Below are 27,234 nucleotides of genomic sequence, written 5' to 3' on the forward strand. Positions count from 1 at the left end.
CCAACTTTGAGAGAAAAATCGCAAAAGACACAAAAGACAATCACAAGGCCTTCTTTAGCTATGTTAGAAACCTGGGTGGAAACTCCCAGATATGCTCAAAGTTAGTCCAAAATGATACAAAATACACTGAACCCACAGACATTGCTAACATCCTGGCAGACAGGTTCAGTGCAAATTTCTCCTCCCCCTCCCCCCCAAAAGGAGAAATATCTATCCAAGCAGAGTGTAGGCTCCCTAACATCTCAGATGCCCAGGTGAGAGCTGCCCTCTCTAAAGCTAAAAACACAGCATCAATGGGACCGGACAGTGTCCCAGGCTGTGTGTTACATGAACTCCAAGAGGAACTAAACCCACACATAAGGCTGCTGTTTAATCTTAGCCAACTTAGGGTTGGAAAGGTGGACTAATGGTTGAGGTGTTTGCCTTACAAACACAAGGTGCAGGGTTTGAGTCTCACAAGGGACAATTTGCTAGGCTTACAATGGCTCTCAAGGGCAGTTAGCTTAGTACTAACCTAAACCTAAACCCTAAACTTACTACAGGATACGTACCCAAAGAGTGGCGTACGGCAACAGTGGTCCCACTCCACAAAGGCGGTGTTTCTACGGACCCTGGAAATTACCGCCCCATAAGCTTGACGAGCCTGGTCTGCAAAGCTATGGAAAGGATCATTATGGAATTCATAAACAAAGACATTGGGGACCTACAGACATTGGATCCTACCCAATTTGGCTTTGTCAAGGGCAGATCCTGCCTTTTGAACTTGGTTGACTTTTTTGAAACAGTCACTAAGGCCATTGATGAGGGTAAGGCAGTTCACACAGCCTACCTTGACCTTGCAAAATCCTTCGACACAATACCCCACTCGGGCATCATAGACAAACTCACCAGCTTAAATGTAAACCCATATGTCACAAGATGGGTTGCAAACTGGCTCAAGGACAGAACCCACAGGGTCAGAGTTGCTGGAGCCATGTCAGACTCCAAGCCAGTCACAAGCGGTGTCCCACAGGGCTCAGTCCTGTGATCCCTCTTGTTCGGCATTTATTTTTCCGAGGTGCAGGCAAACATAGGAGGATTGTGGCTGACAAAGTTCGCAGATGACTGCAAACTGGGCGCCATAATTGATACTCCAGCGGACACAAGCATCCTTCAGAGAGGCCTCATAGAAACGGATAATTGGTGCCAGAGCCATGGCCTTAAGCTGAACGCCAAAAAATGTATAGTCATACCCTTTGGGAAAAACAAGGTACCCACAAATTACCACATAGGTGGTAATTTATTAAGTATGGAAGAGGTAATCAGGGACCTAGGGACCCAAGTTGACAGTAACCTCTCATTTGACACTCACATTGCCAAAGTGGTTAGGAAGACCTTCTGTATTGCCCACCTTATCATGAAGGGATTCACATCTAGATCAAGAGAGGTCATTGTGCCCCTGTACTCTTCTCTTATCAGGCCAATGATCGAGTACAATGCCCCATTTGGGATGTATCTTACCCGACACCTGCAGCAGTTGGAAAGACCCCAAAAGTTCCTCACCAAGAGGATAAAGGGTCTCAAACATATGTCATATGCTGCTCGGCTGAAGAAACTCCAGCTCTATTCATTCGCATACCGCCTACTCAGACGTGATCTGTGCCAAGGCCATGTCCAATCCGGAATTAATAGACATGCTCCACCTCAGAAAATCCAAATCCATCAGAGCCACGAGAGCAAGAGACTTGAACCTCAACACAGAAATAAATAGGATGTGCTGGAGGGACAGATTCATAACCCAGAGGCTCCCTACACTCTGGAACAGAATCCCAGTCCATGTTAGGCAGAGCCCCTCACTAACTCTATTCAAGAGAAATCTTGACGAGTGGATGGGAGATCGTAGGTTTACCCCGGGGGTCATCTCTGTGTCACTACTAGACAGAGGCACAGTAAACTAAACCCTAAATGGGCATAGTATTCTCATCCTAAGGGGTGGTGTAAGCCACACACACTCTGGCTAGGCTTATAAATGCCCTAGGGCAGATAGCCTAGTACAAACCTATGAACCTATTATACACTACTGGACCAAAGCACCCTGGAGAAGAAAACAGACAGTTTTCTTAATTGCATGGCATACATTATATTTTGCCATGTACACTAATGATTATGGTATCTATTAGCAATTAATTAATATTTAAAAGACTTCTTTAAGATACACTGCACAAAAGTAGTGATCAAGGTGAACAGCAAAAGGGGATCCATAAGCAACTTCAAATACAGCAGAAAATAAAAGACTAGAAAGTCAGAGAATTATCAAAATAGCCTTTAATGTAATGTGTACTACCAGCAAGTAGGTCAAAATGTGCAAGTATTTCTTAGAACAGTTAAGGAGGCATAATGTTCTACTACAGCAAACCCAGTTTCAATAAATATCTCTGCATAATGCTGTTATAGTGTCTTCTGAGATGGAACTGGGCTACACTTCCTTTTGCTCTATTTCTACTGAAACAGCACATTACATTTTCCATTATACTCCAAACAGGAGCAGTCACTTTATGCAATATCCAACTATACGATAAGGACAAATGGTCAAAGCACCACCTGCAAATGAAGTTGCTATGAGCCAGGGACATTCTCCTTATAACAAGCTACAGCAAACACACAAGTAGAGCATTAAGTAAGTGCAGGGAGTAAGCTTCCTGCATGGCAGTTTGGAGGACTTCATTTACTAATAAGACTTACCACACAAGAAGCAAATTTACACATCAGCAAAAGAACAGGTAGCTAAATTACAAAAATGTAACTGTTGTCCGTCAAGTACAGAATGAAACACATTAAACTGAAATCAATTACCTTTAAAATCTCATCTCCTATGATGATAATTCCAGCTGTCACTGTAAGCTGTGGGGATGCATTATTGTTAGTGACTCCTGTATTGTTCACTGCCATGGATGTTAAATGAAGACTCAGATTCCTGACACGAAAAATGCTTCTGCTAACACAAGTGCACCGATGCATCCAAAACCATGTATTCTAGTCCTATTGGCCCCCAGGAAGTAAATCAGCTGTCTCAGATTAATCCTGTTGAGGAAAAAAGACAAAATGATTACAAAGATCAGAAAATGAAACCTAGTAAATACAAAAGTAGCTGTAGCAACCTTTAGAAAGCAATATGGCCAAGTTAAAAATAAAAGAGAAACAGACCTGGCCGTAGTTGGTACTTTTGTGCAGTTTTACTGTATCCACCTATTAGATGGTAGCCCAGATTCAAGAACATGCCCCATGGGATTCAGACAGTAAGCTGGTGTATAGCTATGATGGCTGCCCTCTTTACCAAGGTTACGGTGAAGAATTACTCAATGCAGAACTTGTCTTACTGGTGGTGGTTGTGAAAGAGTTCCACATAGCACTTTTCTCACAAGGACAGGACAACAGGAAGTCTGTGTAGAAGATGTGTTACAGTATGAATACTAGACTTCCTCATGGAAACTGAAGGGGTGGGATGGAAATAACAGAAGATGCTGCCTAGGGGGCGTGGCCAAGGATGAACACAGGATAGCAGCAGATTTCTTCAGCTCCACCAACATAACTACACTGACAGGAAATAATTACTTTAAAATTCAACTAATGTAATCATTTTCTTTCTAAAAACGTTTGGAATACCAGTATCTTGAATAATATCTAAAAAAGAAAGAAAATTTAAATAATTTTCCTGTCAGAAATCTTCTTGGAAATTTCTCTTTCATCACCTCTGTTAAGAATGAGTTCCAGTAAGGCTAACAGTCAGGATTCCAGCATCAAGAAAGAGCTTCAGTCTTTACTATCAACTATTCAGCAACTAACAACTAAAATGGACAGACTGGATGTTAAAATTGATAACTTTACAGAAAAAAACACAAAACAAATGGATTTGTTACATCAAGACTTACAACATCAGAAAGCCCAGATTACAGGTATAGAAGAGACTCTTAATGATATGGACAACAGAATTCAGGATGAAGAAATTAACACTGAATTTTTATTGAAACAGAACACACACCTTCAATCCAAACTAGATGACCTGGAAAACAGATCCAGACGCAATAATAAGGATTTTTGGACTGCCAGAAAATATAGAAGGTAACAACATTACTTCCTTTTTAAATACTTGGCTTCCCAAAACTTTAGATCTGTCAGAAGCATTTTCTTTTGGTATTGAAAGAGCCCATAGGTCTTTTTCTAATTCTAATACAAATAAAAAGTATCCTAGATCAGTTATTGTAAGATTTTTATCATCTTATGACAAGGAGATGGTATTAAAAGCTGCATGGGCTAAAGCTCCTATAAAAATTAATGAGGCAACTGTGCGTTTTGACAATGACTATTCTTCCTTGGTAATAACAAAAAGAATTTTTTTTGCCACTAATAAGAGAGCTTAAGAAAGCACAGTTCAAAACTCATCTTTTATTTCCTTCCAAACTAAAAATCTTTTTACCAGATGGCCCTAGAATTTTTGAAGACTTGGACTCTGCTTTGCTGTACATTAAAAAAAATAAAATATTAGATAAAATAGAAGATATGGAATGGGCAAGCCCTTCACTAAAGAGGATGGCAACAGGAACTTCTTGGAAGACTTCAGAGAAGCAAAAAAGACTAAAAAACAAATGACATGTTCTTTATTTCTTTGAACTCTTTAATTACAGTTACTACATTTTCAAGAAAGCCACAAATATCTTAAGGATTTATTCAAAGTTACTTTTTTGTGTGCAAAGAACTGATTTTGTTTTATAAATAATCAAACTTTCTGAGGAACAAATAACCTGCTATGAATCAACTTGTTTCTCTTTGTGATAAAGAGACCTAAGGTTAGTAATTTGATACATTTCCTTTCTCTTCTTGTTTTAAATAATGGCATTCTCTTTAAACTATACATTTAGTGAGAGGTGGGGGAGGGCAGGGAGAGAGGTTTGATGGAAAATATGAAATAAGAGGAAAAATAATGTATTAGTTCTTTAAAAAATATTTATGCTGTTTAAATACTGTTGCTAAATATTATACCATGACTTAATTACTTAATACATGATTTCAAATAATATGTCATGAAATAATTGCAGTTAACTAGAACTAAAGTAGTTGAAAGTAATATGTCTCATGTTCTACTTTATTAAAACAAACAGCAAGTAATATATCTTTGTAGATACTCTTTGTAGGTTCCTTTTTTTTTCTCTCTCTCTCTCTCTTATCTATAAAATTATATGCTTCTGATAATACTGATATGTGTATGTAATAAGATCTATATGAGAAAATGAAATGGGGCATATAAAAATAAGTTGTGTTTATGTTAAACAACTGTAGGCTTGGTTTCACTGTCATAGAGACTGTAATGACTTGTAAAATGCTTCGAGAAGGTTTTGCACTGTTTAGATTCATTTGTATTACAAAATGAATGTCAGTCACTTGCGTTTACTAAAATTCCCGCCAGAATGTTATGGGAGACAATCTGGGATGTGGGTTTCCTCGTGAATAGTGTCCTCGAGTCGTTTTAAAAGCTTCAACACTCAGAATACACACAGAGAAGCTGAAAGCAGCCATTTTGAACTTTGACCCCTGATTTCACACTGACACATCGCAGATTCAAGAAGTAAACTGTTTCAGGAAGTAGAACTGCTGTAAATGTGACTTTGTGATGAAAAACGAACTTTATGACACCTAAATGTGAGTTTTTCTTTATAATAACTTACTTATTTAAGATGTAATTTATAAAATATAAAAGTTAAAATGATTTTAAATAACTTAATATGCCATAGTAAACTAATGAGATATTTTAGAAGGCATAGAAGGTAAAACACATGTACACTTGTTTTTGAAACCTTATATGACTGCAGCACTTTAATGTATATAAGTGCTTATGATTTAAACATATGTAATGTTATAAATCATTTGCCTTGACTAACAGACAAGTACATGTATCATTATGATTATATTTCAGAAGAAATTGTCATGTGACATATTTTAAAGCTGCAGTTCAGATATATAAAATAGAGATGGCTTTCATCACAATGATTTATGTATAACTAGGAATCAACATTGCTGTGCAGTATGTTCTTTTAACTTATGCATGAGAATAAATATTTTATTTAATTGGCAATAATAAATATGAGAAGGAAGCTTTTGGTGCAAGTAATTTAAAGTTTTAAGAGCTTTTAACTGTATTACTATGGCAGAAAGTGGGAATACCCTAATATAAGTAATGTCTGAACCATAATAGCCTAAGATAATATATGTTACTGAATTCAAATGAACATAAACATATAATAAGAACTTATTCTTACAAACTTTCATTAAACTACCATATGGATATTCCCCCTTTTTTTTTTCTTTTCTCTCTCTCTCTCTCTCTCTTCTTTGCTCCCATTATCAAGATTGTTAGAATGCTATTTTGATTATGAGTGTATTATACAGAATAGATGTACATAGCAATATTAGTTGTTTCTAAATGTTTTACATGTTTATATGAAGCTGTTATAAAAATTGTTTAGCTTTGTTATAATAGATAATCAAGTTAAATGATGTTAACTTTAGTTAATAATAGTTAGTATCGAATTAATTTGGTGGCAGCTGAAGTACTGCTGCTTAGGATAGGGGGATAACTTGAGTGGTATTTGCTACTCGAAGTTGGAGTTTTCAACTCCAGGCTGGGTGCAATGTTTAATCCAAACATTATTTTCACCTGATTATTGTTGTATGTATATAGTTTTGACATCCACATCACATTTTATAAACTCATTGTCACTACAAATAAACGTGAAACTTACACAAAATTCCATAAGATTTTCATTAAATACAGCTACAATTAATAGAACACCTAAAGGAGGAGACATAATAATACTTATTTTGCTAATTGTTATTCTGATTATATGTTTTATATGTTTATAGAAGTTAAATGGTATCTCTAAAAGGAATTTCTTTAAACATTAATGGATTGAATAACCCATGTAAAAGGGCAAGTTTAATGAGATATATTAATTTGCATAGAGCCAACTTAATATTCCTTCAAGAAACACATCTCCTGAAAAAGGATATAGATAAATTAGCCACTAATAAATATGCAGTCTTGGTTAGCTTAGAACAGACACAGAAAAAAAGAGGAGTGGCTATCTTATGGAACAAAAATATGCCCATACCTAAAACTATTAAGTAAAAAAACACCAATACGAAATAAACCAAGTAAATCCAAAAGGACCAAATCGAAGGCACGAAACACCAGCAAGGTTCCACAGTTTAATGACTGGACATGTAAAACAAACAATATTCCATCCACAATAATTAACGCTCTTAGCTGAGAAATTGCGTTTTCGTCGTTCCTCACAATGACTTCATCAGATACAATCAATTCCAGTTAATTAGAGCATTAAATACAAAAAACTTTTAAAAAACAACCAATTAATCACAGTGCATTTCTAAATAACCAATCAATAGGTATTCCTCATGAATATTAAAACCTAACTAGCCCTGTTAAAAACAACTTTTTACTTAAACTTTTTAATAAATAAATACATTTAAAACAATTATTGTGATATACTTTTTAATAAATAAGAACAATTCAATAAAATCTGTAGTGCAAGATAAAAAATTAATAAGTTAATATAAAAACAACATTTGTTTGGAAGGTTAATTTCATTTAAGTGCTGTGTCAATTGTAAGTAAATAGTACCATCTATTGGCCATTCTATGAAATGACAAGCTTCAAAAATTAATTCTCTTATTTGTTTTTTTAAATATTTGCAGCTTTTATTTTTAACACAGGGACCATGGATACACTTTCATTTAAACCAGGTTTTTTAGTGGCATTGAGATATATTTGCCACCATAATTCCCTGTAAGCCAATCTTTCCTCCCAAAGTCCCCCTCTTACGTCCTTTACCACTTGTTCAAGGACAAAAAATTCAAAAGATGCCTCTGTACAGTCCTTTGTATGTCTAAATAAAGCGTTAGTATCTTTCGCTTTAGAAATCTAAAGATGTTCATATATCCGCCTCCTGAGGACACGCTCAGTTTTACCTATATAGAAGGAATTACATTTTTTGCAAATGCTGATATAAACTACACCCTTTGTTTCACAATTGTAAAAACATTTACTTCTTATGATTTTATTATTCCTACTGGGAATGGTAATTTCACCAACATTTGACATATAAATACACTGATTACAATGGCCACACTTATAGCTACCTTTCCTTTTTTGACCTTCCATCCCTTCACTTATTATATTCTTTCTAGTTTGGGTTTCTAAAATATTCTTTATAGACCTGGCATTTCTATATATAATCTTAGGAATCCAATTATTCATACCATCTATATCCGATAGAGCCAGAAATCTAGTCCATTCATTTCTAAATAAGTCAGTGACCCTTACATTTGACGCATTGTATTCCATAATAAGGGCCTGCTCGTATCTTCTTTCATTATCAATATTAATAATCCCATTTTCTGTAATGTTATTAATTAGTTTTTGTCCCTTTATTGGCTGGAACCTAGATTGCCTTCCCAATTCCACCTCAGTTCTTAGCTTTATTATAAAGTTTTTCGGATAACCCCTTTCCTCAAACATTTTACTTAATAGATTGCATTCAATCAGAAAGTCTTCACTAGTGCTGGTCACCCTACTACCCCTCACGAACTGTCCCTTGACAATATTCTTCTTGCAATGTGAGGGGTGTGCACTAGTGAAGTGGAGAAAGGAATTACAGAAAGTTTTCTTCCTGTAAACCTTAGTTTCAAAATCCATTCCTTTCTTGTATATTTCAACATCCAAATAAAGCAACCTATCTCTTGAAAGGGAGTAAGTAAATTTTAAGAAATTGGTGGAATTGCTAATGTATTCAAAAAATTCATTAAATCTTTCAATTCCTCCTGTCCAGAAGATAACTATGTCGTAAAACGACGGTACAAAGTCCAATAGTCTTTGTAACAAGAATTAATTACATAGTCTTCCTCCCACTTTGTTAGGACAATATCAGCATAAATGGGTCCACAAGCTGCGCCCATTGCTGTACCCTGAATTTGTTGATAATATTCACCTTGGAAGGTAAAAAAATTGTATGTCATTACCAAGTCCACTAACCCTGTAATGGTACTTTTTTCAGCCAATGTTAGTTTGGTGTTTTTGTAAACCATTTCTTCAAACATAAACAGGCCCTCCTTGTGTGGAATACATGTAAATAGGTCCACGACATCGATGGTAATGAAAATTAAATCATCATTATATAGTTCCGGACCAATACATCTAAGAAAATCCCAGGAATCTCTCAATGTATATATGTTCTCAATACTTATATGTTTTACCTTATGGTCAACATATTTTGCCATTGGAAGCGTCTTAGACCCTGCTGCTGACACAATAGGTCTCAAAGGTGGATCTTCCAAGTTTTTGTGGACCTTAGGTATCCCAAATATAGATGGTATTCGTGGCTTTTCCACGTATAAATATTCAAAGGTTTTTCTGTCTATTGATCCTTCATAAAGGTAGCTGTTTAATAAATTATCAATTTTATAATAAGCTAGATTTATTTCGTTTAGTGAAACTAGCCTGTATTTTCTTGTGTCATTTAATATAAAGTTCATTTTTCCTTCATATATGATATTGTCCATGAAGACAATGCCCCCACCCTTGTCCGGTTTCATTATTCTCAGGTCATTGTTGTTTTAACTCGCATAAAGTTTCTTTTCTTCCTTGGAAAGATTAAAATCCATCTCATTTTCTTCGTACAATTGCCTAATTTCATTTTCTAACATATTTTCAAAATTTTTGACCTGTGGATGCAAGGGTGGGTTATATGTACTTCTACGGACTAGAACTGAGTCCTGAGGAGGCAGACTACTCTTGTCATTTGGACTCTCAGAGGCAAACAAAATACCAAGATTAATTTTCCTAAGGAAAAGCTTAACATCTATAATAGTATTGACCAATTCACCCTTTATAAATGGGATGAATTTGAAACCTTTACTCAACAGCTGAAAATGTATTTCAGTTGGAGTAATATTACTAAAATTATAAATGGTAAAATTTCCAAATGTATGTGTGATACCATTGATTTCAATAGCATTGTAATGTTGTTCGTTAGTCGGGGTTGGGTGTATTAATTCCAATACCTCCCCCTCCCCCTTCTCCCCCCCTTACACATATACAAAGGACTGTACAGAGGCATCTTTTGAATTTTTTGTCCTTGAACAAGTGGTAAAGGACGTAAGAGGGGGACTTTGGGAGGAAAGATTGGCTTACAGGGAATTATGGTGGCAAATATATCTCAATGCCACTAAAAAACCTGGTTTAAATGAAAGTGTATCCATGGTCCCTGTGTTAAAAATAAAAGCTGCAAATATTTAAAAAAACAAATAAGAGAATTAATTTTTGAAGCTTGTAATTTCATAGAATGGCCAATAGATGGTACTATTTACTTACAATTGACACAGCACTTAAATGAAATTAATCTTCCAAACAAATGTTGTTTTTATATTAACTTATTAATTTTTATCTTGCACTACAGATTTTATTGAATTGTTCTTATTTATTAAAAAGTATATCACAATAATTGTTTTAAATGTATTTATTTATTAAAAAGTTTAAGTAAAAAGTTGTTTTTAACAGGGCTAGTTAGGTTTTAATATTCATGAGGAATACCTATTGATTGGTTATTTAGAAATGCACTGTGATTAATTGGTTGTTTTTTAAAAGTTTTTTGTATTTAATGCTCTAATTAACTGGAATTGATTGTATCTGATGAAGTCATTGTGAGGAACGACGAAAACGCAATTTCTCAGCTAAGAGCGTTAATTATTGTGGATGGAATATTGTTTGTTTTACATGTCCAGTCATTAAACTGTGGAACCTTGCTGGTGTTTCGTGCCTTCGATTTGGTCCTTTTGGATTTACTTAAAACTATTAAGTCTTATAAAGATGATAAAGGAATGTTCTGTATGGTTACAATACAGATTAATGGGAAAGTATATACATTAATCAATGTATATTGGATACCAGGAATTGGCATTAATACAGTGAAACACCATCTCAATAAGATTATATCATTTTCTATAGGAGATATTATTTTAGCAGGTGACTTTAATTGTATCCTACATGAAAAAGATACTTGTATCCTACATGAAAAAGATACTACTACTACAGGAAAAAGGAAAATTACATCTAATGCAAAACATTTAAAGGATTTTATTAATTTATATCATTTGAATGATATTAATAACCAGATAGATTCTAAATCATTACCATACACTTTTTTTCTAACAGATATAAAACTTATTCAAGAATAGAGTCTTTATTTCTAACCAAATGGTAACAGACTTAATTAATTCCAAAATCATTTCATGTCCTATATCAGATCATAATTCAATTGTCTTTGAATTCATAGTAAAGAGTACTTATAATGTCCAGATCAAAAGAATACCAGCATACTTACCTCAACTAAAGGACTATAAAGATTATATACTTACAGAGGTGCAACATTTCTTAGACTTAAACACTACACCTGATGTCTCCATTGTTTACATTTGGGATGCTTTAAAATCATATTTATATGGACAAAGTATCAGATGGTATAATAATAAAAGGAAATCTTGGGACAAAGAATTACTAGATATTCAAAGCAAATTAGACTCATATAAACATAATAATAAAGAAAATATTATGGACAAAAAAGTCATTGAGAAAATAAAATTAAATTAAATGAGAAATAAAAAAGAAATTTTAACTCATAAAGTCAAAATAACATTAGAGAAATTTAAGTTTTTGTCTTACTCAATAAGTCCCAAATACTTACATAGACTTAAAAATAAAACAAAAAGGCTGAATAAACAAAATCATATAAAAGAAATTTTCTCTCCAGGGAAAAAGAAGAATGTCTCTAGTTTACCAGAAATATTAGATGAATTTAGAAATCACTTTCATAAAATTAATCACAATAACATTAACATCTAAAGATAAAATAAAGAAATTTATAACTACAAACATGAACAAAAAACTTAATAAACAACAGACTAAATTAATAAAGATATTTCATATACAGAGGTAATTACACAAATAAACAAACTTAAATCAAACAAAGCACCAGGTAATGATGGTATTATACCAGAGATTTATAAAATTCTTCCTAAAAGTACTTACTCATTAATACATAGGGTTTTCATTTCAGCTCAAAATGAGTTAACAACTCCCCCATCCTGGCAATACAGATTTATTTCACCAATTTTAAAACCCAATAAAGACCCAACCAGATGCACTTCATATAGACCTATTTCATTACTTAATGTTGACTATAAAATGTTTATGAGTATTTTTGCTGACAGATTAAAGACAATCATTCCAGGTATAATAGATATAGATCAGACAGGCTTTATTAGAAATAGAAATACTTTTGATAATATAAGGAGAACTTTAACGTTAATTGATTATGCAAACAGGAAAAAGAAAGACTTAACACTTATTAGTCTTGATATAAGTTCAGCATTTGACTCAGTAAGTTGGGACTACTTGTTTATCTTATTGAAGTGTACAAATTTCTCTGATGCATTTGTGAATCTAATTGAACATCTATATAAAGGAGCATTGGCTTACATTAAGATAGGAACATATGTCTCACAAAAATACCCATATTAAAAGGTACAAAACAAGGGTGTCCACTCTCTCCACTATTATTTACTTTAATAATGGAGCCTTGGGCTAATTTGATTAGAAACAGCACTGATATAGAAGGATTTGATACAGATGAAAATACAATATCTAAAATTCAACTTTTTGCAGATGATGTTCTAATTACGTCAGCAGGAACTAACTCTTCTATGCAGTCATTATTTGATAAAATGACAGATTTTAAAAATATCTCTGGTTTAATATTTAATGAAGAAAAAACTAAAATATTACCTATATACACATGAAAAAATGTCCTCACTAATGATTTTCACAAATATATACCCAACTCAGGTCAGATAACTTACTTAGGTATAATATTAACTAAAGATATTAAATCTATTATACATAATAATTATAGTAACTGTCTTCATAATATACAAAATCTTTTCAATAGCTGGAACAATATGTTTTTTACCATGGAAGAGAGACTCACAATTATTAAAATGATAATATTCCCTAAGATATTATACTTAATACAATCAATAATACTCCCACCTACAAAAATAATTATTAAGAAATTGAATTCACTAATGTTAAATTTCTTATGGGCACCTAATAGACCTAGGATTGCATTAAAGAAACATACTAATAGCTGGTCTCAAGGGGGCATTTCATTTCCAGACTTTAATTTATATACTATCTCTTCTATTATAAAAGTTATTACTTTGTTAATAGATCAGTCATATGTTGCAAAATAGAAAGATTATTGGGAACTAATTAGCATTCACTTCATGAAAATCTCCTTAATACATAAAAATACTATTGTAAATAACCCCATGTTATGGTTATTAAAAGAATTTTGTACTTCATCTATTACACCAAAATATATAGCTAGTTACCCATTAAATATTATTATTAGATATCGTAATTTTATATTTATGCATCCTAAGTATAAGGAATGGAATTTTATCCTATTCCCTATAATGTATACACAAGGTATTCTTTTATCAACCACCTCTGAAAGAATTCTTTTAGTCACAGAGAATGATTTAAAGTATTGGTATCAGTTGCTGTCTGACAACAAAGTAAAAAATTTAGACTTCTTAAAGCAAGAATTTGATTTGAGAGAAACATGTTGGTTAGAAATTCAGACTTTTAGACAACATCTTATTAATAAACTTGATTTAATGTCTTTAACAGTTAAAGAATCTGTCCCAATTCTGATTGATTACTTGATATTAAATTTACAACATAGGGTTTCTGATAAAGGTAAGCTCTCACACATACATACAATTATTAGAGAAGATACTCATTACAGTTCAGATACTTATTGGAATTATTTCATTTCCATTAATGGTGAATCACCAAAACAACAAGATAAACAATATATATTGGAATCTGCTTATAAAACTACTTCTTCCATTAATTGGAGACTTTTTACTTGGAAATTTTACATAGATCTTTCTATACACCTTTAATGATGAATAAAATAAATAATAAAGACAACTTATGTAAGAGATGTAATGTAGAAATAAATGCTGATTGGGCACATATGTTTTATGACTGTATAAAATTGAAGGAATATTGGATGTTAATCAATGATTTTTTGCAGGCTCTTTTCACAGATAATTTCATTGTCTCTAAATCACTTATATTATTTAACACTCCTGTTCCTAAAAGTGTTAAAAAAGTTAAACTTCCCTTATTATGGTCTATTCTAGCAGTGGCTAGAAAAATAATAACCAGAAATTGGATTTCAGACACTCCTCCTTCATTTAATGAATTTAAAAATGTTATGACTGAAGTGTGTCATATGGAATTAATGACAATAAAGTCAAGAACTACTAGAAAAACGTCTTACTATACTATATGGGATACTTTACAAAACCTGTTAAAAAAATCTTAGTTTCATTAGTAAGACATTACAGTTTAATCAATTGATTTGATTTGTAGTGGATGTGTCTGTAAATATTTTGGTTGTTTTATTAAATGTTATAACTATTTACATTTTAATTGCTTGTATAAGATTGTTATGATATTTATTTTGTATGTTAAAAACAAAACATGTTTTTTAAAAAAAAAGAAGATGCTGCCTAATCATTACTGCATCATTAATGCATCATCTCAAAAGCACTCAAAACAGAGCAGTAGTAGCACCCTCTCACAGTTTTACACATTTCAAAAATAAACGTCTCACATATCTAAAATGAAGGAAAGCAATTTCTGCCTCAGCTTACAAACTTAAACCATGCCTCATGTTAAAAGCATGTGCCACCACATTAACAAAGCCATTCATTATCATGAAGATTTCATATATGTACCTTGCATGCTTTAGATACTGCCTTCAGAAAAAAAGAAACTGTTTCCTCCATCCAACTCTGCAAATTTTCCAACCAAACCATACTAAAATGACTTAAGAACCATGACTGGGTTTAAAAGTACATTTCTTGGTCTGGTACAAAAAATTGGACATCTACTTTAAGAACTTTAAAATGACACATTTACTGGTGCTCAGCCATAACTTTTGAATAAAATGCCAATATATGTCGTTGCTAACCAAATCACTATAATTCGATTATGTAATAATATGCATTACATAATTTGGCAACTTCTAATTTGCACAGAAATTACAGCGTAACTTATTACTGGCACTGCAACAACTCCTATGTTAACATACTTCTCAGAGTTTCAGGAAGGGGACTACCATGCAAGAGTCACAATTTTCAATGAATGCATACATATATATGTGTGTGTATACGTACATGCATATATGTGCGTGTATATGTCCATCCTATAACATCAGATATGCACAACTACAGATTCCTTAATTCTGGTAACACTGTAGTAACAGTACTATTACGGTCCTCAAAGTGGTACAGGGACAGTCTAATACTGTAATGATGCACTCTTCCACTTACATACCATACTTAATTTATAAACAGGAATAGACCATACCAGTATATCCTACTTGTGGCATTCTAGAACTTTGTTGCCATACTCTTCGTAATACCAACAGTGGGTGACATGCTGTTTCACAAATTAATTTCCCTTACAACAAGTACTATACGTCCTAACAAAAATCTGGTGTGTTTACTCAGTATATCACAAGATCTTACAGACAGGTTGGAAGACAGCTCCATGGCATACAGCAATAAATCCCTGACTACGCAGCAGGTGATCTATGATCAATAAAGTAAATAGGGTGTCCAGATGAGGTGACCAGGGAGGATGGGAGCCACTGGCTGTGCCAGTTCACTCATGCTGAAGGGGTAGGAAAGTGACTCTGGTTCACTACAAGGGTAATACCTAGTAGAAGCACTAGGTTTTACACCCAGTGAAGTAACTGCCTGCCAAGCCAGTCCCTTCAGACAGCAGTTACACTAGAAGCTGAGGGAAGTCTTGTATGTTTGAAGGCATGCTTCTTTTTGGGAAACAGTAATAGCAGGGATTGTAGGAGCTGCCAAGGAAGGGGGGTACTCCCACAGATAGAGGATAGGCTATCTACCAGGACAAGCAAGCTAGCCTACTCCGTATCACCCAACTTTTCCTGTTTAGCAGTGGACCAATCATAATTCCTGAGCAAGAACAAATGGGTCACAGGGCTCTCATTGATTAGGTGCAGGTAAAGACAGCCATGACTGCACTATATTTAGAAGCAGTCATTTGCTGCCACTTTCGGCATTCACACAGTGAGGACATCAGAAAGTATCCCCTGGCCTGGCCTCTTTGGGTAGAAAACAAACAGCTGAAAATGTCCCTTGCACTGCACAGTTCACTACATTTCTGGAAATCAACATGTAAGCCAGTTCTCTGAGGCTCGTTTGTCACTCTGTTCCAGGCAGTAGTATGAAAAATAATACATAATCATGCCTGGATGCTGTACTGGGGAATACATAATTGCCTTTTTTCTTTTATCAAATTTACTTTGCAGTAGTCATAGTTACCTTAATTTTGACTGAAAGTGGTCAATACTTCCCCCACTGTTTTGGTTTTATAGTGTTTGCAGGTAAAAGCTTGTGGAGAATATCTGAGTAAAGCAGAAGTAATTTTCCTTTTTAGGTTTTCTTCACGTCAATTGGCTTCTGTCTGAAACCATGTGTTAGCAGCAAAGCCATCGTAAGGGATAGTAAAGAGGCATCTGCCATTGGTGCAAGCTGTTTGGTGGAGAAGTTTGGCAATGAAGGAAAGGAGACAATCAGTCCCTGTAAGTCAGCAGCACAATCATTGGGTGAGTGCTGATCTGTCCTTGTAACTGAAGCCCTAACAGTAGTAAAGACTTCTCAACTTCTTTTTGTGGATGATTTAAAACTGTACAGTTCATCAGATGGGGAGCTAAAAGCATGATTGTAAGTAGTCAAAACTTTTTCAAATAATATAAAAATGCCATTTGGTCTTGATAAATGGCCAAAAGTACCATTTAAATCAGGAAAGCTGCAGAATCAAGAAGGTATCAGTCTGAGAGGAATGTGATATGAAGGAACTTGAGCAGGAGGGAGTGTATAATTGATGGATTGACAATAAAGCATGAACAAATGCAAACAAAACTCAGTAAGGAATATTTTAGAAGACAAAAATTAATACTGAAAATAACCTTAACATCTAGGAACAAAGTCCAAGCTATAAACCAATTTTCTATTCCTGTTCTTACTTGCAGTTTTGGGTTGACCGTCTGGCCCCAAAAGGTATTGGATCAGCTGGACAGGAAAATAAGAAAACTGCTTCATGCTTTTCAAATGTTACATAAAAAAATCAGTGTATACCAAGACTATATACAGTATTCCTTGTTCTGAAGCAAGTATGGGCCTCCTCAAAACTGATTATATGTATAAAGCAAAGGACTGCATACATATCCTCTGATTTCATCAGACCCAGATGTAGTGAAAGCTTTAAAGTATGAGGAGAACATGTCTAAGACGACTTCGCTGCTTAATTTAGCAGAATCATATCAGTGTCAAGTGGGAAAGGAAATCAAACCAAAAGTGGGCAAAATCAGGCAGCAACTGAATATACCAAAAAACAAAACAAAGAATATAAGGAGAAGGATCAGATGAGAAGGCAAGAAATGTGAAAAAGGCATAAATATAGTTGCAAATACAAAAAACTCCTGGAACAACCTCATGTCGATCAGGATCTGACACAGGAATGGTTAAGGAAAGGTGAATTTGATAAAATAGCAAACAGACTGACACTATACGACTGTATTTGCACTTCCGGCTTCTCCATTTAGAGGTAGCCACAGTGGATCACCGGTCCTCAGATTGATTGGTAGTGTAGTTTTTACAGTGTCGAGTTGCCAGCCCAGTGCCCAACCTTCACAGAAGGCACACACACATGCACCTACTGCATGTCTTTTAAAACTCATTTGTCCACAACAGGACATGCAGACTCTACACAGAAAGTGCTCCAGCCGAGAATCGAACCAAAGAACCTCTTGCTGTGAGGCGACAACACTAACTGCTGCACCACCATGGTGACTAAACTGTATTTATTATTGCAGATCCAAACACCGCTTTCAAGGTTATATGAATTCAGCATAACATGGATGATGTCAATTCTTGTTTTTTCCTATTAATGTCTCTCCACTAAAGAGAAATGACCCAAAATAATGCAAACAGTTCTTGGTTTAGTCTTTTAGTTCTCCTTTCATTAATCTTCTTGACACTTTTAGTGTGTCTGTGGATGACGTTTTTACTCCACCAGCTTCTATTTTTCTGTCAACATTCTGCAGAACACAAACATATTTCTTGTGAAGTCTCTTGTTTTATCTTTTTCACAGACCATCATCTCCTCATTTCTGTACATTATTTCCTTATAAATGCATGTTAGTCATTACTAATAACTCAAACTACTTATGCTTCTTTATCATTTCTCACAGGATGTCATCTATTAGTAACATTTTAAGCCCATAACCACATGTTGCTAGCTAAGCAAATATTTTACTTTATTTACTGCATATTTTGAGCATGATTATTTTGTTAAACTGGACATGTTTGTCCTCTAACTGCCTAGTACATTAGATTTTGCACTTAGCACTTTAAGCCTTTACTTTTTCATGCAATGTTTTATACATTTAAACCTGGGGAAAATATTTATTTTATATAATATCTATAAATTCCCCCTTTTATTTTAAAATAACAAAAACGTTTACAACAAAAACATTTATTCTTTGTTATTATAACTTGCATTGCCAGTCATGTTTTCAATTGAAAACTGATTAACAGTTTTAAACTTATATTGGGGGTTGGGAGGGTGGCCCAACGGTTAAAGTGTTTGCCTTACAAACACAATGTGCAGGGTTTGAGTCTCACAAGGGATAATTAGCTAGGCTGAAAATGGCTTGCAAGGGCAGTTAGCCTAGTACTAATCTGGGAACCTATGAACCTATATACATGCTCATAATCATTATCAGGAATATTGTTGCAATGGCAGTGATAATGGTGCTCTACTATCCTGAAAACAACCGACTGATCCAGGCTTTCCTGGATTTTTCAGATACCTCCACGATTGTGCTTAAACGTCTCTTAACAGACTCTGACTTATCTGGAATATACATACAGCATTCAACTTTCATGATGGCACAACCCCCCCTAACTGTGACGCAAGCACAAAATCAAGTGCCATTCAGTTCTGCAGTACGACTGTTCAGATTGCCGTCATTTCTTCTGTAATGTCAGAAGTAGCCCCAAATGCAGCGTTAGCTAAGCTAACAGTTTGCTACTTTTCTTAAATCCCAGTTTGTCTGGGTGCTCCATACCAGGGAAAAATTCCTGCCCCTGATACTATCCCATCACCTAGATCCATACCTTTAAAATCTAATTTTTCAAAATCATCCTCAAAACCTTTTCCTAAAATTTCTTACTGCTCCATGTGGAATTTCATTTAGTTAGAACAGGAATAATTGCTAAGGAATGTACTGTTTCGAAATAAAGGCTGGTATACTCCCCATGCTGCCTTATTCCATGTCAGACATATTTTTGTTAGCGTAATATTACACTAACTGTCTCCTGCAGGTACTGAACCTGCCTGACTGATGCATATACTTTCATTTCTCTTCTTCCCAACTGAATAGTGAGTGCTACTTACGCATGTACTAATTTATATGGTCCTGTTCTATTTACAATTTCTACTGGTTCTTTTGTTGGTAGGTGTGCTACACCAAACCCAGTCTTATCTCCTGCTGTCAGAATATTGGCACACACCAAAGAATTTGTTTTACTGAATGATACTGCATAAATTTTTTGCATAGCAATAAATACATTAAAAGCAGGTGCCCACTCACTCTCTTTCTATAGGTTTCTTCTTTGTTTTTAATTTCATTGTCTTCTGTTGTCATTAGTATTAAAAACAATACATACAGAATTAACAACATTGCAAATACAATTAAAATAAATTTGGTCTTTGACTTATCCTCCCTTTTTCTGCCTTGTTACGGATCCATGTCTGATTCTTGTGATCTTCCAAAACAGTAAGTCATTATCTGTAAAACAGATAATTCCTCATGCATTCATTTGTTTTCTAACTTTTTATTATTTTACACTGATCTCTTATGTACAGGAATGCTTTTTTTTTTTTTTGGGGGGGGGGGCTTTTTGGCATTGCTCACTTTTAGGACTAAAGTCCTATTTTTTCCTTTACTTCAAAAGGTCCTTACCAGTTGCTGTCCCACGTATCAGTTTTACTGATTTTCTTTACCGTGACTTTACTAACAATTTGACTGTTTTCTTCTTCTGGTAGTACTGGAATCTTGTTCCATAAAGGGAAAGTTTGTTTTCTGACTATGCCTTGGCATATTTCTTGCAGGTCTTTCAACCATTGCTGATGCTTTGCTGCCTCTAACAGTGGTCTCTCGCTCCAGACCTTCAGATCAAAAGGGGCTCTTTCTGCTTGTCATCTCCTTGAATGGGGGATACACCTGTCTTGCTATTGGATGCTGATTTAACCACCATCAGAATGTTAGGTAAATGTTTTACCCAATCATTTCCTTTTTCAATGCAAATCTTTTTAACTTGTCCTTTAAAGTTCTGTTAATTCTTTCCACTAGCCCATTTGATTGTGGATGGTATAGTACATGGAATCTTTGTTGAATTCCCAACATGTCACATGATTCTTTCAACATTTTACTGAGAAACTGTGGCCTATTATCTGATTCTATTACTCTAGGTCACCTCCAGTGACAAAATATTTTTTTCCATAGTGCTTCTGCTGTCACTTTGGCTGTCATTCCTTTGGTCGGAATTGCTTCCAACCATTTTGAAAATACATCTACTACCACCAGCAAATAGTGGTATCTGCCCTTTGCCTGAGGCACAGGGCCTGCATAGTCCATTTGTATCGCACACCACGGTCCATCTGCCACAGGTACCCTGTGCAACTGTGGCTTTCCACATTTTGTATTTGTCTGAAGATATATCAGACATTCATCCTGCACTACTTTACACAATTTTTTTCAGATTTGGATTCCAATACTTTTCTTTTACTGCCAGCCATAATTTTTCCGTTCCTATTATGTCCCAGTATTCGGTGATTAAATTTTGCTAATTGATTTGTCAGCTGATATGGAATGTATGATATTTGCAGCTGCTTTTGTGTATGGAAAATGTAGACATGCCTGTCTACCCTATTACTTTCTAATTCACATTGTCCTAACTCCTCTGGTATTCCCCTTTCCTACTGGAGTTTTTCCAGATCCACTTCTATCTGTTCCCCCTCCTCCAGAGACTGTACTTCATAGAACAGGAGTTCTCCTTCAGTTTCTTCTGGGTATAAAGACTCTCCCTTTTCTGCTGTTTCTTTTGCTTTCGCATCAGCTAAAGCATTTCCTCTCGCATCTTCATTATTTGTCCTTTGATAAGCGCTCAGTTTTAAAATCCTGAGCTGTCCTTGCAACTGAAACTTTTGTATTAGTTTCCTTATGTCCTGCAAAACAGGAGCATTTTTTTAAGTTTTTCCTGCTCTATGAAAGAATCCTCTTCTTGTCTATGTTGCCATATGCAATCTCAATGAGTTTACTACATATGCACGGTCACTGTAAATGTGTACTGGGTTAAATTGGTGCAAAACATATTTTACAGATTCTAACTCTGCCCAGTGAGCTGACATGTATCCTGGTAATTTTAACCAGAATTGGCTTATCACCCTTTTTCATTGTAACTACTATGAATCTAATATAGGATTTTCCATCCTTCCAAAATGGAGCACCACCCACGTACACAGTCAGAATGTGGTGGCCATAATCTGCTTTTAATGGTGACTTTTTTCCAGATGCGTCATGCAGTCATGTGTTTTTTCCTTCATATCCAATAAAATTGGATAGATAATACTAGTCTCACATTTCTATGTGTGCATCTCTTGAAATGAATTTAGCCAGCCATTTTGAAAAGACAGTCTAACTTCTTCCATATTTCTTTTCATTTCACTACTACGCAACAGCGTTTTTATGGCCTGATGTGGGGTCTGTACTATTAGCCTTGAGAACATGGTCAAATACTCCTTTTGTCTGATTCCCCAATATATGGCTAAAAGTTGTTGAATGCAGGGATGATAGCCTTTTTCTACCAGAGTAATTTTCCGGCTGTAAAAGGTAATGGATTGTTATCTTCTCTCCATTCCATGTGGCCAAGAATGTAAAAGAATGACTGAAAGTGTTTCATTTCCTCTTGCTGCTTGTAAAATAAATGGCAATTTATTAGTAGGAGGTATTAGCTCTATCGCCTGCACCAATTTGTCTTCCAAAAGCGTTAACTCTTCTTTCTCTATGCGGCTCCATTTTAGAGTAATTTCATCTTTTTCAACAAAAACAGAAGATAAATTCAGCAAACCAGTAAATCCACAAAAAAAGCTCACACCAGATGTAGTGCAGCAAGCAAAATTGTAGTCCAAATTCAAACACAATGCAGCAAACAACAGTGATGCACCAAGCAGAGATAAATCCAACTTTGAACTCCAAGTTTAATCCAAATTCAAAACGTAAGCGCTTGCGTCCCTTAACACATTAATATAGGAACTTCATCAAAGTACTTTACATTCAGCTTCCTTTTAAAAGGTAAAACTTGTGACCTCACTTCCTCTCCTCCATTCATCTACAAAAAAGATTTTAAAAGGAACACTGTTTTTTTTAAAATGCTAGTACAACACAGTAAGAAACTACATGCATAAAACTGCATAAATAATGCCATGCTATACAAATACAACACAATAAAAAGCTACATTTATAAAATCAAATAAATTTTAAAAGGAAGCTGAATGTAAAGTACGTTGTCTGATGAAGTTCCTGTATTAATGTTTTAAGGGACGAAAGCGCTTACATTTTGAATTTGGATTAAACTTGGAGTTCAAAGTTGGATTTATCTCTGCTTGCTGCATCACTGTTGTTTGCTGCATTGTGTTTGAATTTGGACTACAATTTTGCTTGCTGCACTACACCTGGTGTGAGCTTTTTTGTGGATTTACTAATTTCATCTTTTTGTTCTGACAGCATTTTATAGAGAGGAGCTGCAGCCGCAGCATAGTCCTCTAAAAATTATCTGCTATAATTCATAATGCTCATACATTTGTGTAAATCTAGAACTGTCAACGGTTTTGGCAACTCCAGGATTCCACGCACCCATTCCATACAGGGGATTCTCCCTGTTGGTGTAATGACTTTTCCTAGGAATTTAACTTGCTGTGACAAAAACTGCATTTTGTCTTTATTTACTTTAAACAATGCTTCCTGAAGTTCTTTTAGTACCCTTTTCAGTAGCTTTAGATGCTGATTGACTGTTTCTGACTGTATTAGTATATCATCTACGTAATGTATTACCCTGTCATTTTTGCTGACATCTTGCAAGATGGTCCCTACTATCTGATGAAAAATGACAGGACTGTTTTGAAAGCCCTGAAGCAATCTAGTCATTACATACTTTTGGTTTTCAAAGGTAAAGGTGAACCATGGCCAATCACTCCTCTGTAATGGTACTGCAAAAAATCCATTTGGCAAATCTATCACTGTAAACAACTGACTTACTCCAGCTGCTAATTCTAGGACCCCCGGAATAGTTGGGCTCTCGGTCTCCTGTACCGGTTCACTTTTCTAAGGTTTATTACCAATCAGTAACTTCCATCTTTCGTTTTAACTGGCCAGATCAGGCAGTTAGTATGACTGTGTTCTATTTTGTATTATCCCCATTTGAGAATGCACTTTTTCATATCTGCTGCTGCTTGAGACGGAAAATATTTTTTTTTTTTTTTGAAAAGGAGGGATAAAATCTCTCAAACTACCGACAGTAATGGGAACTTCTAATTTACCACAGTTAGTTTTTGATTTTGCCCATAATATTAGAAACTATTGTTCTACCGTCTCCCATATATCGTTTTTCTTAATCTGTCAGGGCCACCACCCTGTTTCCTTTGCTTTCTATCAAGTTAACCTGCACCGTTATGCACCAATGTTTATCACCTCCTACAGTTTCATCTTTTGTTTTCCACAGAATACAACTGGAGAAGTCTATTACTATCCCCAGTTTATTCATTATGTCCATTCCAATAATGGTAGTCCTGCAACTGGGATGCAGCAAGAATGTTCCTGTCATAGGATCTCCATCCTGTTTAAACCTGATTTCCACAGGCTCACTGCCTACTGCCATTAAACCCTTTCTTGATTCCTTCACACAGGACTGCGTTCCGCAATGTCAACCAGACACCTCAATTCAAAGGGCTTTTCTTCCTCAAGAAAATATAGTTCTTTATTTAGATTTCTAAGGTTCTCCACTCGGATTTCGGTCACTGCGAGAGAATACCTCAGGATTTTAGGTCTCATGGCATCTATGATTCTCATGACACCCGTGGCAAGACTCCACATAAGAAAGATGCAGTCATATATGAAATCTCTTTGTTGACAGCATCAACAACCTTTACCTTTTCAGATTCTACTGGGGTTTGTCAGAAGAGAAGACACTTGGTGGAGACAACAGATACAGAGTAGAACAACTCTTGCAAGTACATTAACTGCACGGCCTCAAAAAGGGTAAATCTAATTCAAGAAAACACCAAAGGCCATCAGACTGTAGTATGGAAATGCTTTATTAAAGCATATATAAACAGAGCAGTAACAAACTGGTTTCGGCTAAACGGGTTAAATAGCCTTCATCAGTGTTAAATCCATTGGGAAGGCTATTTAACCTGTTTAGCCAAAACCGGTTAGTTACTGCTCTATTTATATATGCTTTAATAAAGCATTTCCATGCTACAGTCTGCTGGCCTTTGGTGTTTTCTTGAACTGGAGACAACAGATATCCTTAAATCAAGGTCTCCCCTTCTCCCACCCTGCTCTAAAGCAGTCAATCACCACAGATGCTTCAGACTTTGCTTGGGGAGCAGTTTCAGGAGAGATAAAAGCAGTGGCAGCTGGTGGCTTCAAATCAAAGGGGGGCTGCAGGAGACATCTGAATGGGTTGAGGCCAATGGGAAGGTGTGTGGCTATGCTAAAAACTGTGATTTTAATTAAATACGCTGCCCTGGGTGCCAAGCCGTCATTATGAGAGTCCAATCAAGACAAAATGAAGTTTAGAAGAAAAAAAATATTTCAATGCATTGCCTACAAGACAGCTTACTTAATATCTAGATGGAAACAAAAAGGTTGTGAGGCATGAAAAAAGAAATTACTTTTTAAATATATTACTGGAATGCCAGTTAAAATCAAGTATAAAAAAAAACAGGCAGCAGTCAACTCAAATCACTTCTCCTTGCACTGCAGTTCTAATTATAATTTATATTCATCTTTTTAAAAGTACCAAGTAACATGCTGAAAGTAGCAATTTCTGTGATACCCCCACTTGTAAAAATGTTTCTTAGCCAAAAAAGACCTGCTGCCTGACAACAACTATCTACTTGTTTCAAGGGGAAAACATGATCAAATAAAAAATGAACAAGAAACAAGCTCAAGATAAACTGCTTAAAGGATTACTGCACAGGTTATGGGCCACATATGATAGATTGGCATTCTGTTTAGTTTACGGGTAAAGCCTGCAGAGATGACTGCAAATCACCAACAAATGTAATGAGCTTCTGAAAATACTGTAATCCTGTCCTTTATTACAAATACTGTCATATGCATTTCAATACCTAAGGCTTATATGCAATTTAGTTATGTAAATATTCTATGGACGGCAACAAAAAGGCTTTCAATGTTGGTAATTCTTTAATAGTATGCTTATTACAGCTTACTTGCATCTTACAGTCTCAGACAAGTTTACCTGATGGTCATTAAAGCATTGCTACTTAAACACAGAGCAACAGGCTCTGCAACAACGTGCATTTTCTGAATAAGAAGAAGCATAAAGCAACAGTATAAAAATATAAGAGAAAACCAGAACATTCTGCAAAATAAAGGACAGATGAAAAACCACTGTAGTACTTGTGTCTATACTGGATGGGAGGATACTCTGCACACTTACACTGTATAGCTGCGCCTTGCCTTACTTGGACACATCCAGAGTCAGTACGTGGGGGAGTGGGGTGCAACAAGTATGTCACAATTTGAAATGTCTCTGGCTGATGGTGATGGCCCTGACACATTTGTGATATCTCTCAACCTCAGAGCAAGAAATCTGGATAAAGCCATAAACAGAACTGGGGCAAAGGTCCAAAAATAAGGACAATTGTTAAATATTGCACTTATAAACTTAGAAAGATACATTTTCTGAAGGGTATGAAATCTGAAACTCAAATGTCTGTCATTATTTTCTAGCTTCAATCTTTAATGATTTGCCACTAATTTGCCAGAAAACCACAATTTTATGAAAAACAGACCAAAATGTGATGCAAAAATATAAAATAGCCACACAATACAGCTAGGAACCTGTCAAAGAAGGGACACTTTTTAATATTAGTACTGTTAACTTGAGCAGCTGACAAAATAAGAGAATCTACATGCATTTCTGAAATTAAAAATAATCTATTACTCTGATCATTACAATTATTATTAATTGTAAACCCTCCATGTTTTCTTCCAAATTTGCCATTTTAGAGGGATTATTAGGGGGAGAGCAACATTTTGAGCCAAAATAGGGGACAGTTGAGAGATCTGGATATACCTAATTCGATAAAGTGATTTATCTACTCGTACCTCTCAACGTAGGAAATCTGGACAAGGCCAAATAAATTGGGGTAACATACAAACAGTACTAAAATTGCTCTTGTATAAACTTAGGTGACAGAATAACAGGTCTTGCTTTAGCATGCATTTGTCTGAAGGGTATGAAGTCTGAAACTCAATATCTGTCATTATTTAGTGACTTCATTCCTAAATGATTTGCCAGAAAACCACAAATGTTATGAAGAACAAACCAAAAATAAGAAGCAAAAATTGATTCATTCTGCAAAAATCTGGACAGTTGAGAGGTATAGTTCAGCCAGGGCTGAGTCCGACGCCCTTCCCTCCTCACAAAATCATGGTCAAATGGGGCTTCCCCCCTGCAGCTATTCCAATGTCCCATTACTTGGCTATTTCGCCCCATTTACCACAAACACTGTAATGTGCATACTGCTTTACTTCTAAGATGATTTGGATTTCATTTAAAAGTTTTATTTGACATTTTACAGCACAAACACTAATAGACATCTGTTAAATAAAGCAATGCAGTTTCACAATGAAAATA

The 27,234-nt window shown here is 35.1% G+C and overlaps 1 protein-coding gene across 6 annotated transcripts in view; it reads right to left on the reverse strand.

The window, feature by feature from the left end:
* Nucleotides 1-27,234, reverse strand: part of FLAD1 (flavin adenine dinucleotide synthetase 1) — a 996,688-nt gene that overhangs the window by 830,959 nt on the left and 138,495 nt on the right. For all 6 annotated transcript variants that reach the window (XM_044080084.1, XM_044080082.1, XM_044080080.1 and 3 more), the window contains one exon: nucleotides 2,833-3,060. In XM_044080084.1, the coding sequence (XP_043936019.1) occupies nucleotides 2,833-2,997 (165 nt within the window). In that variant the 5' untranslated portion in view covers nucleotides 2,998-3,060. The remainder of the gene's footprint in view (nucleotides 1-2,832; nucleotides 3,061-27,234) is intronic.

The sequence above is a fragment of the Protopterus annectens genome, chromosome 8.part0 (genome assembly GCF_019279795.1).
Source record: "Protopterus annectens isolate FY-2018-M chromosome 8.part0, PAN1.0, whole genome shotgun sequence".
In the NCBI taxonomy this organism is placed as follows: domain Eukaryota; kingdom Metazoa; phylum Chordata; order Ceratodontiformes; family Protopteridae; genus Protopterus; species Protopterus annectens.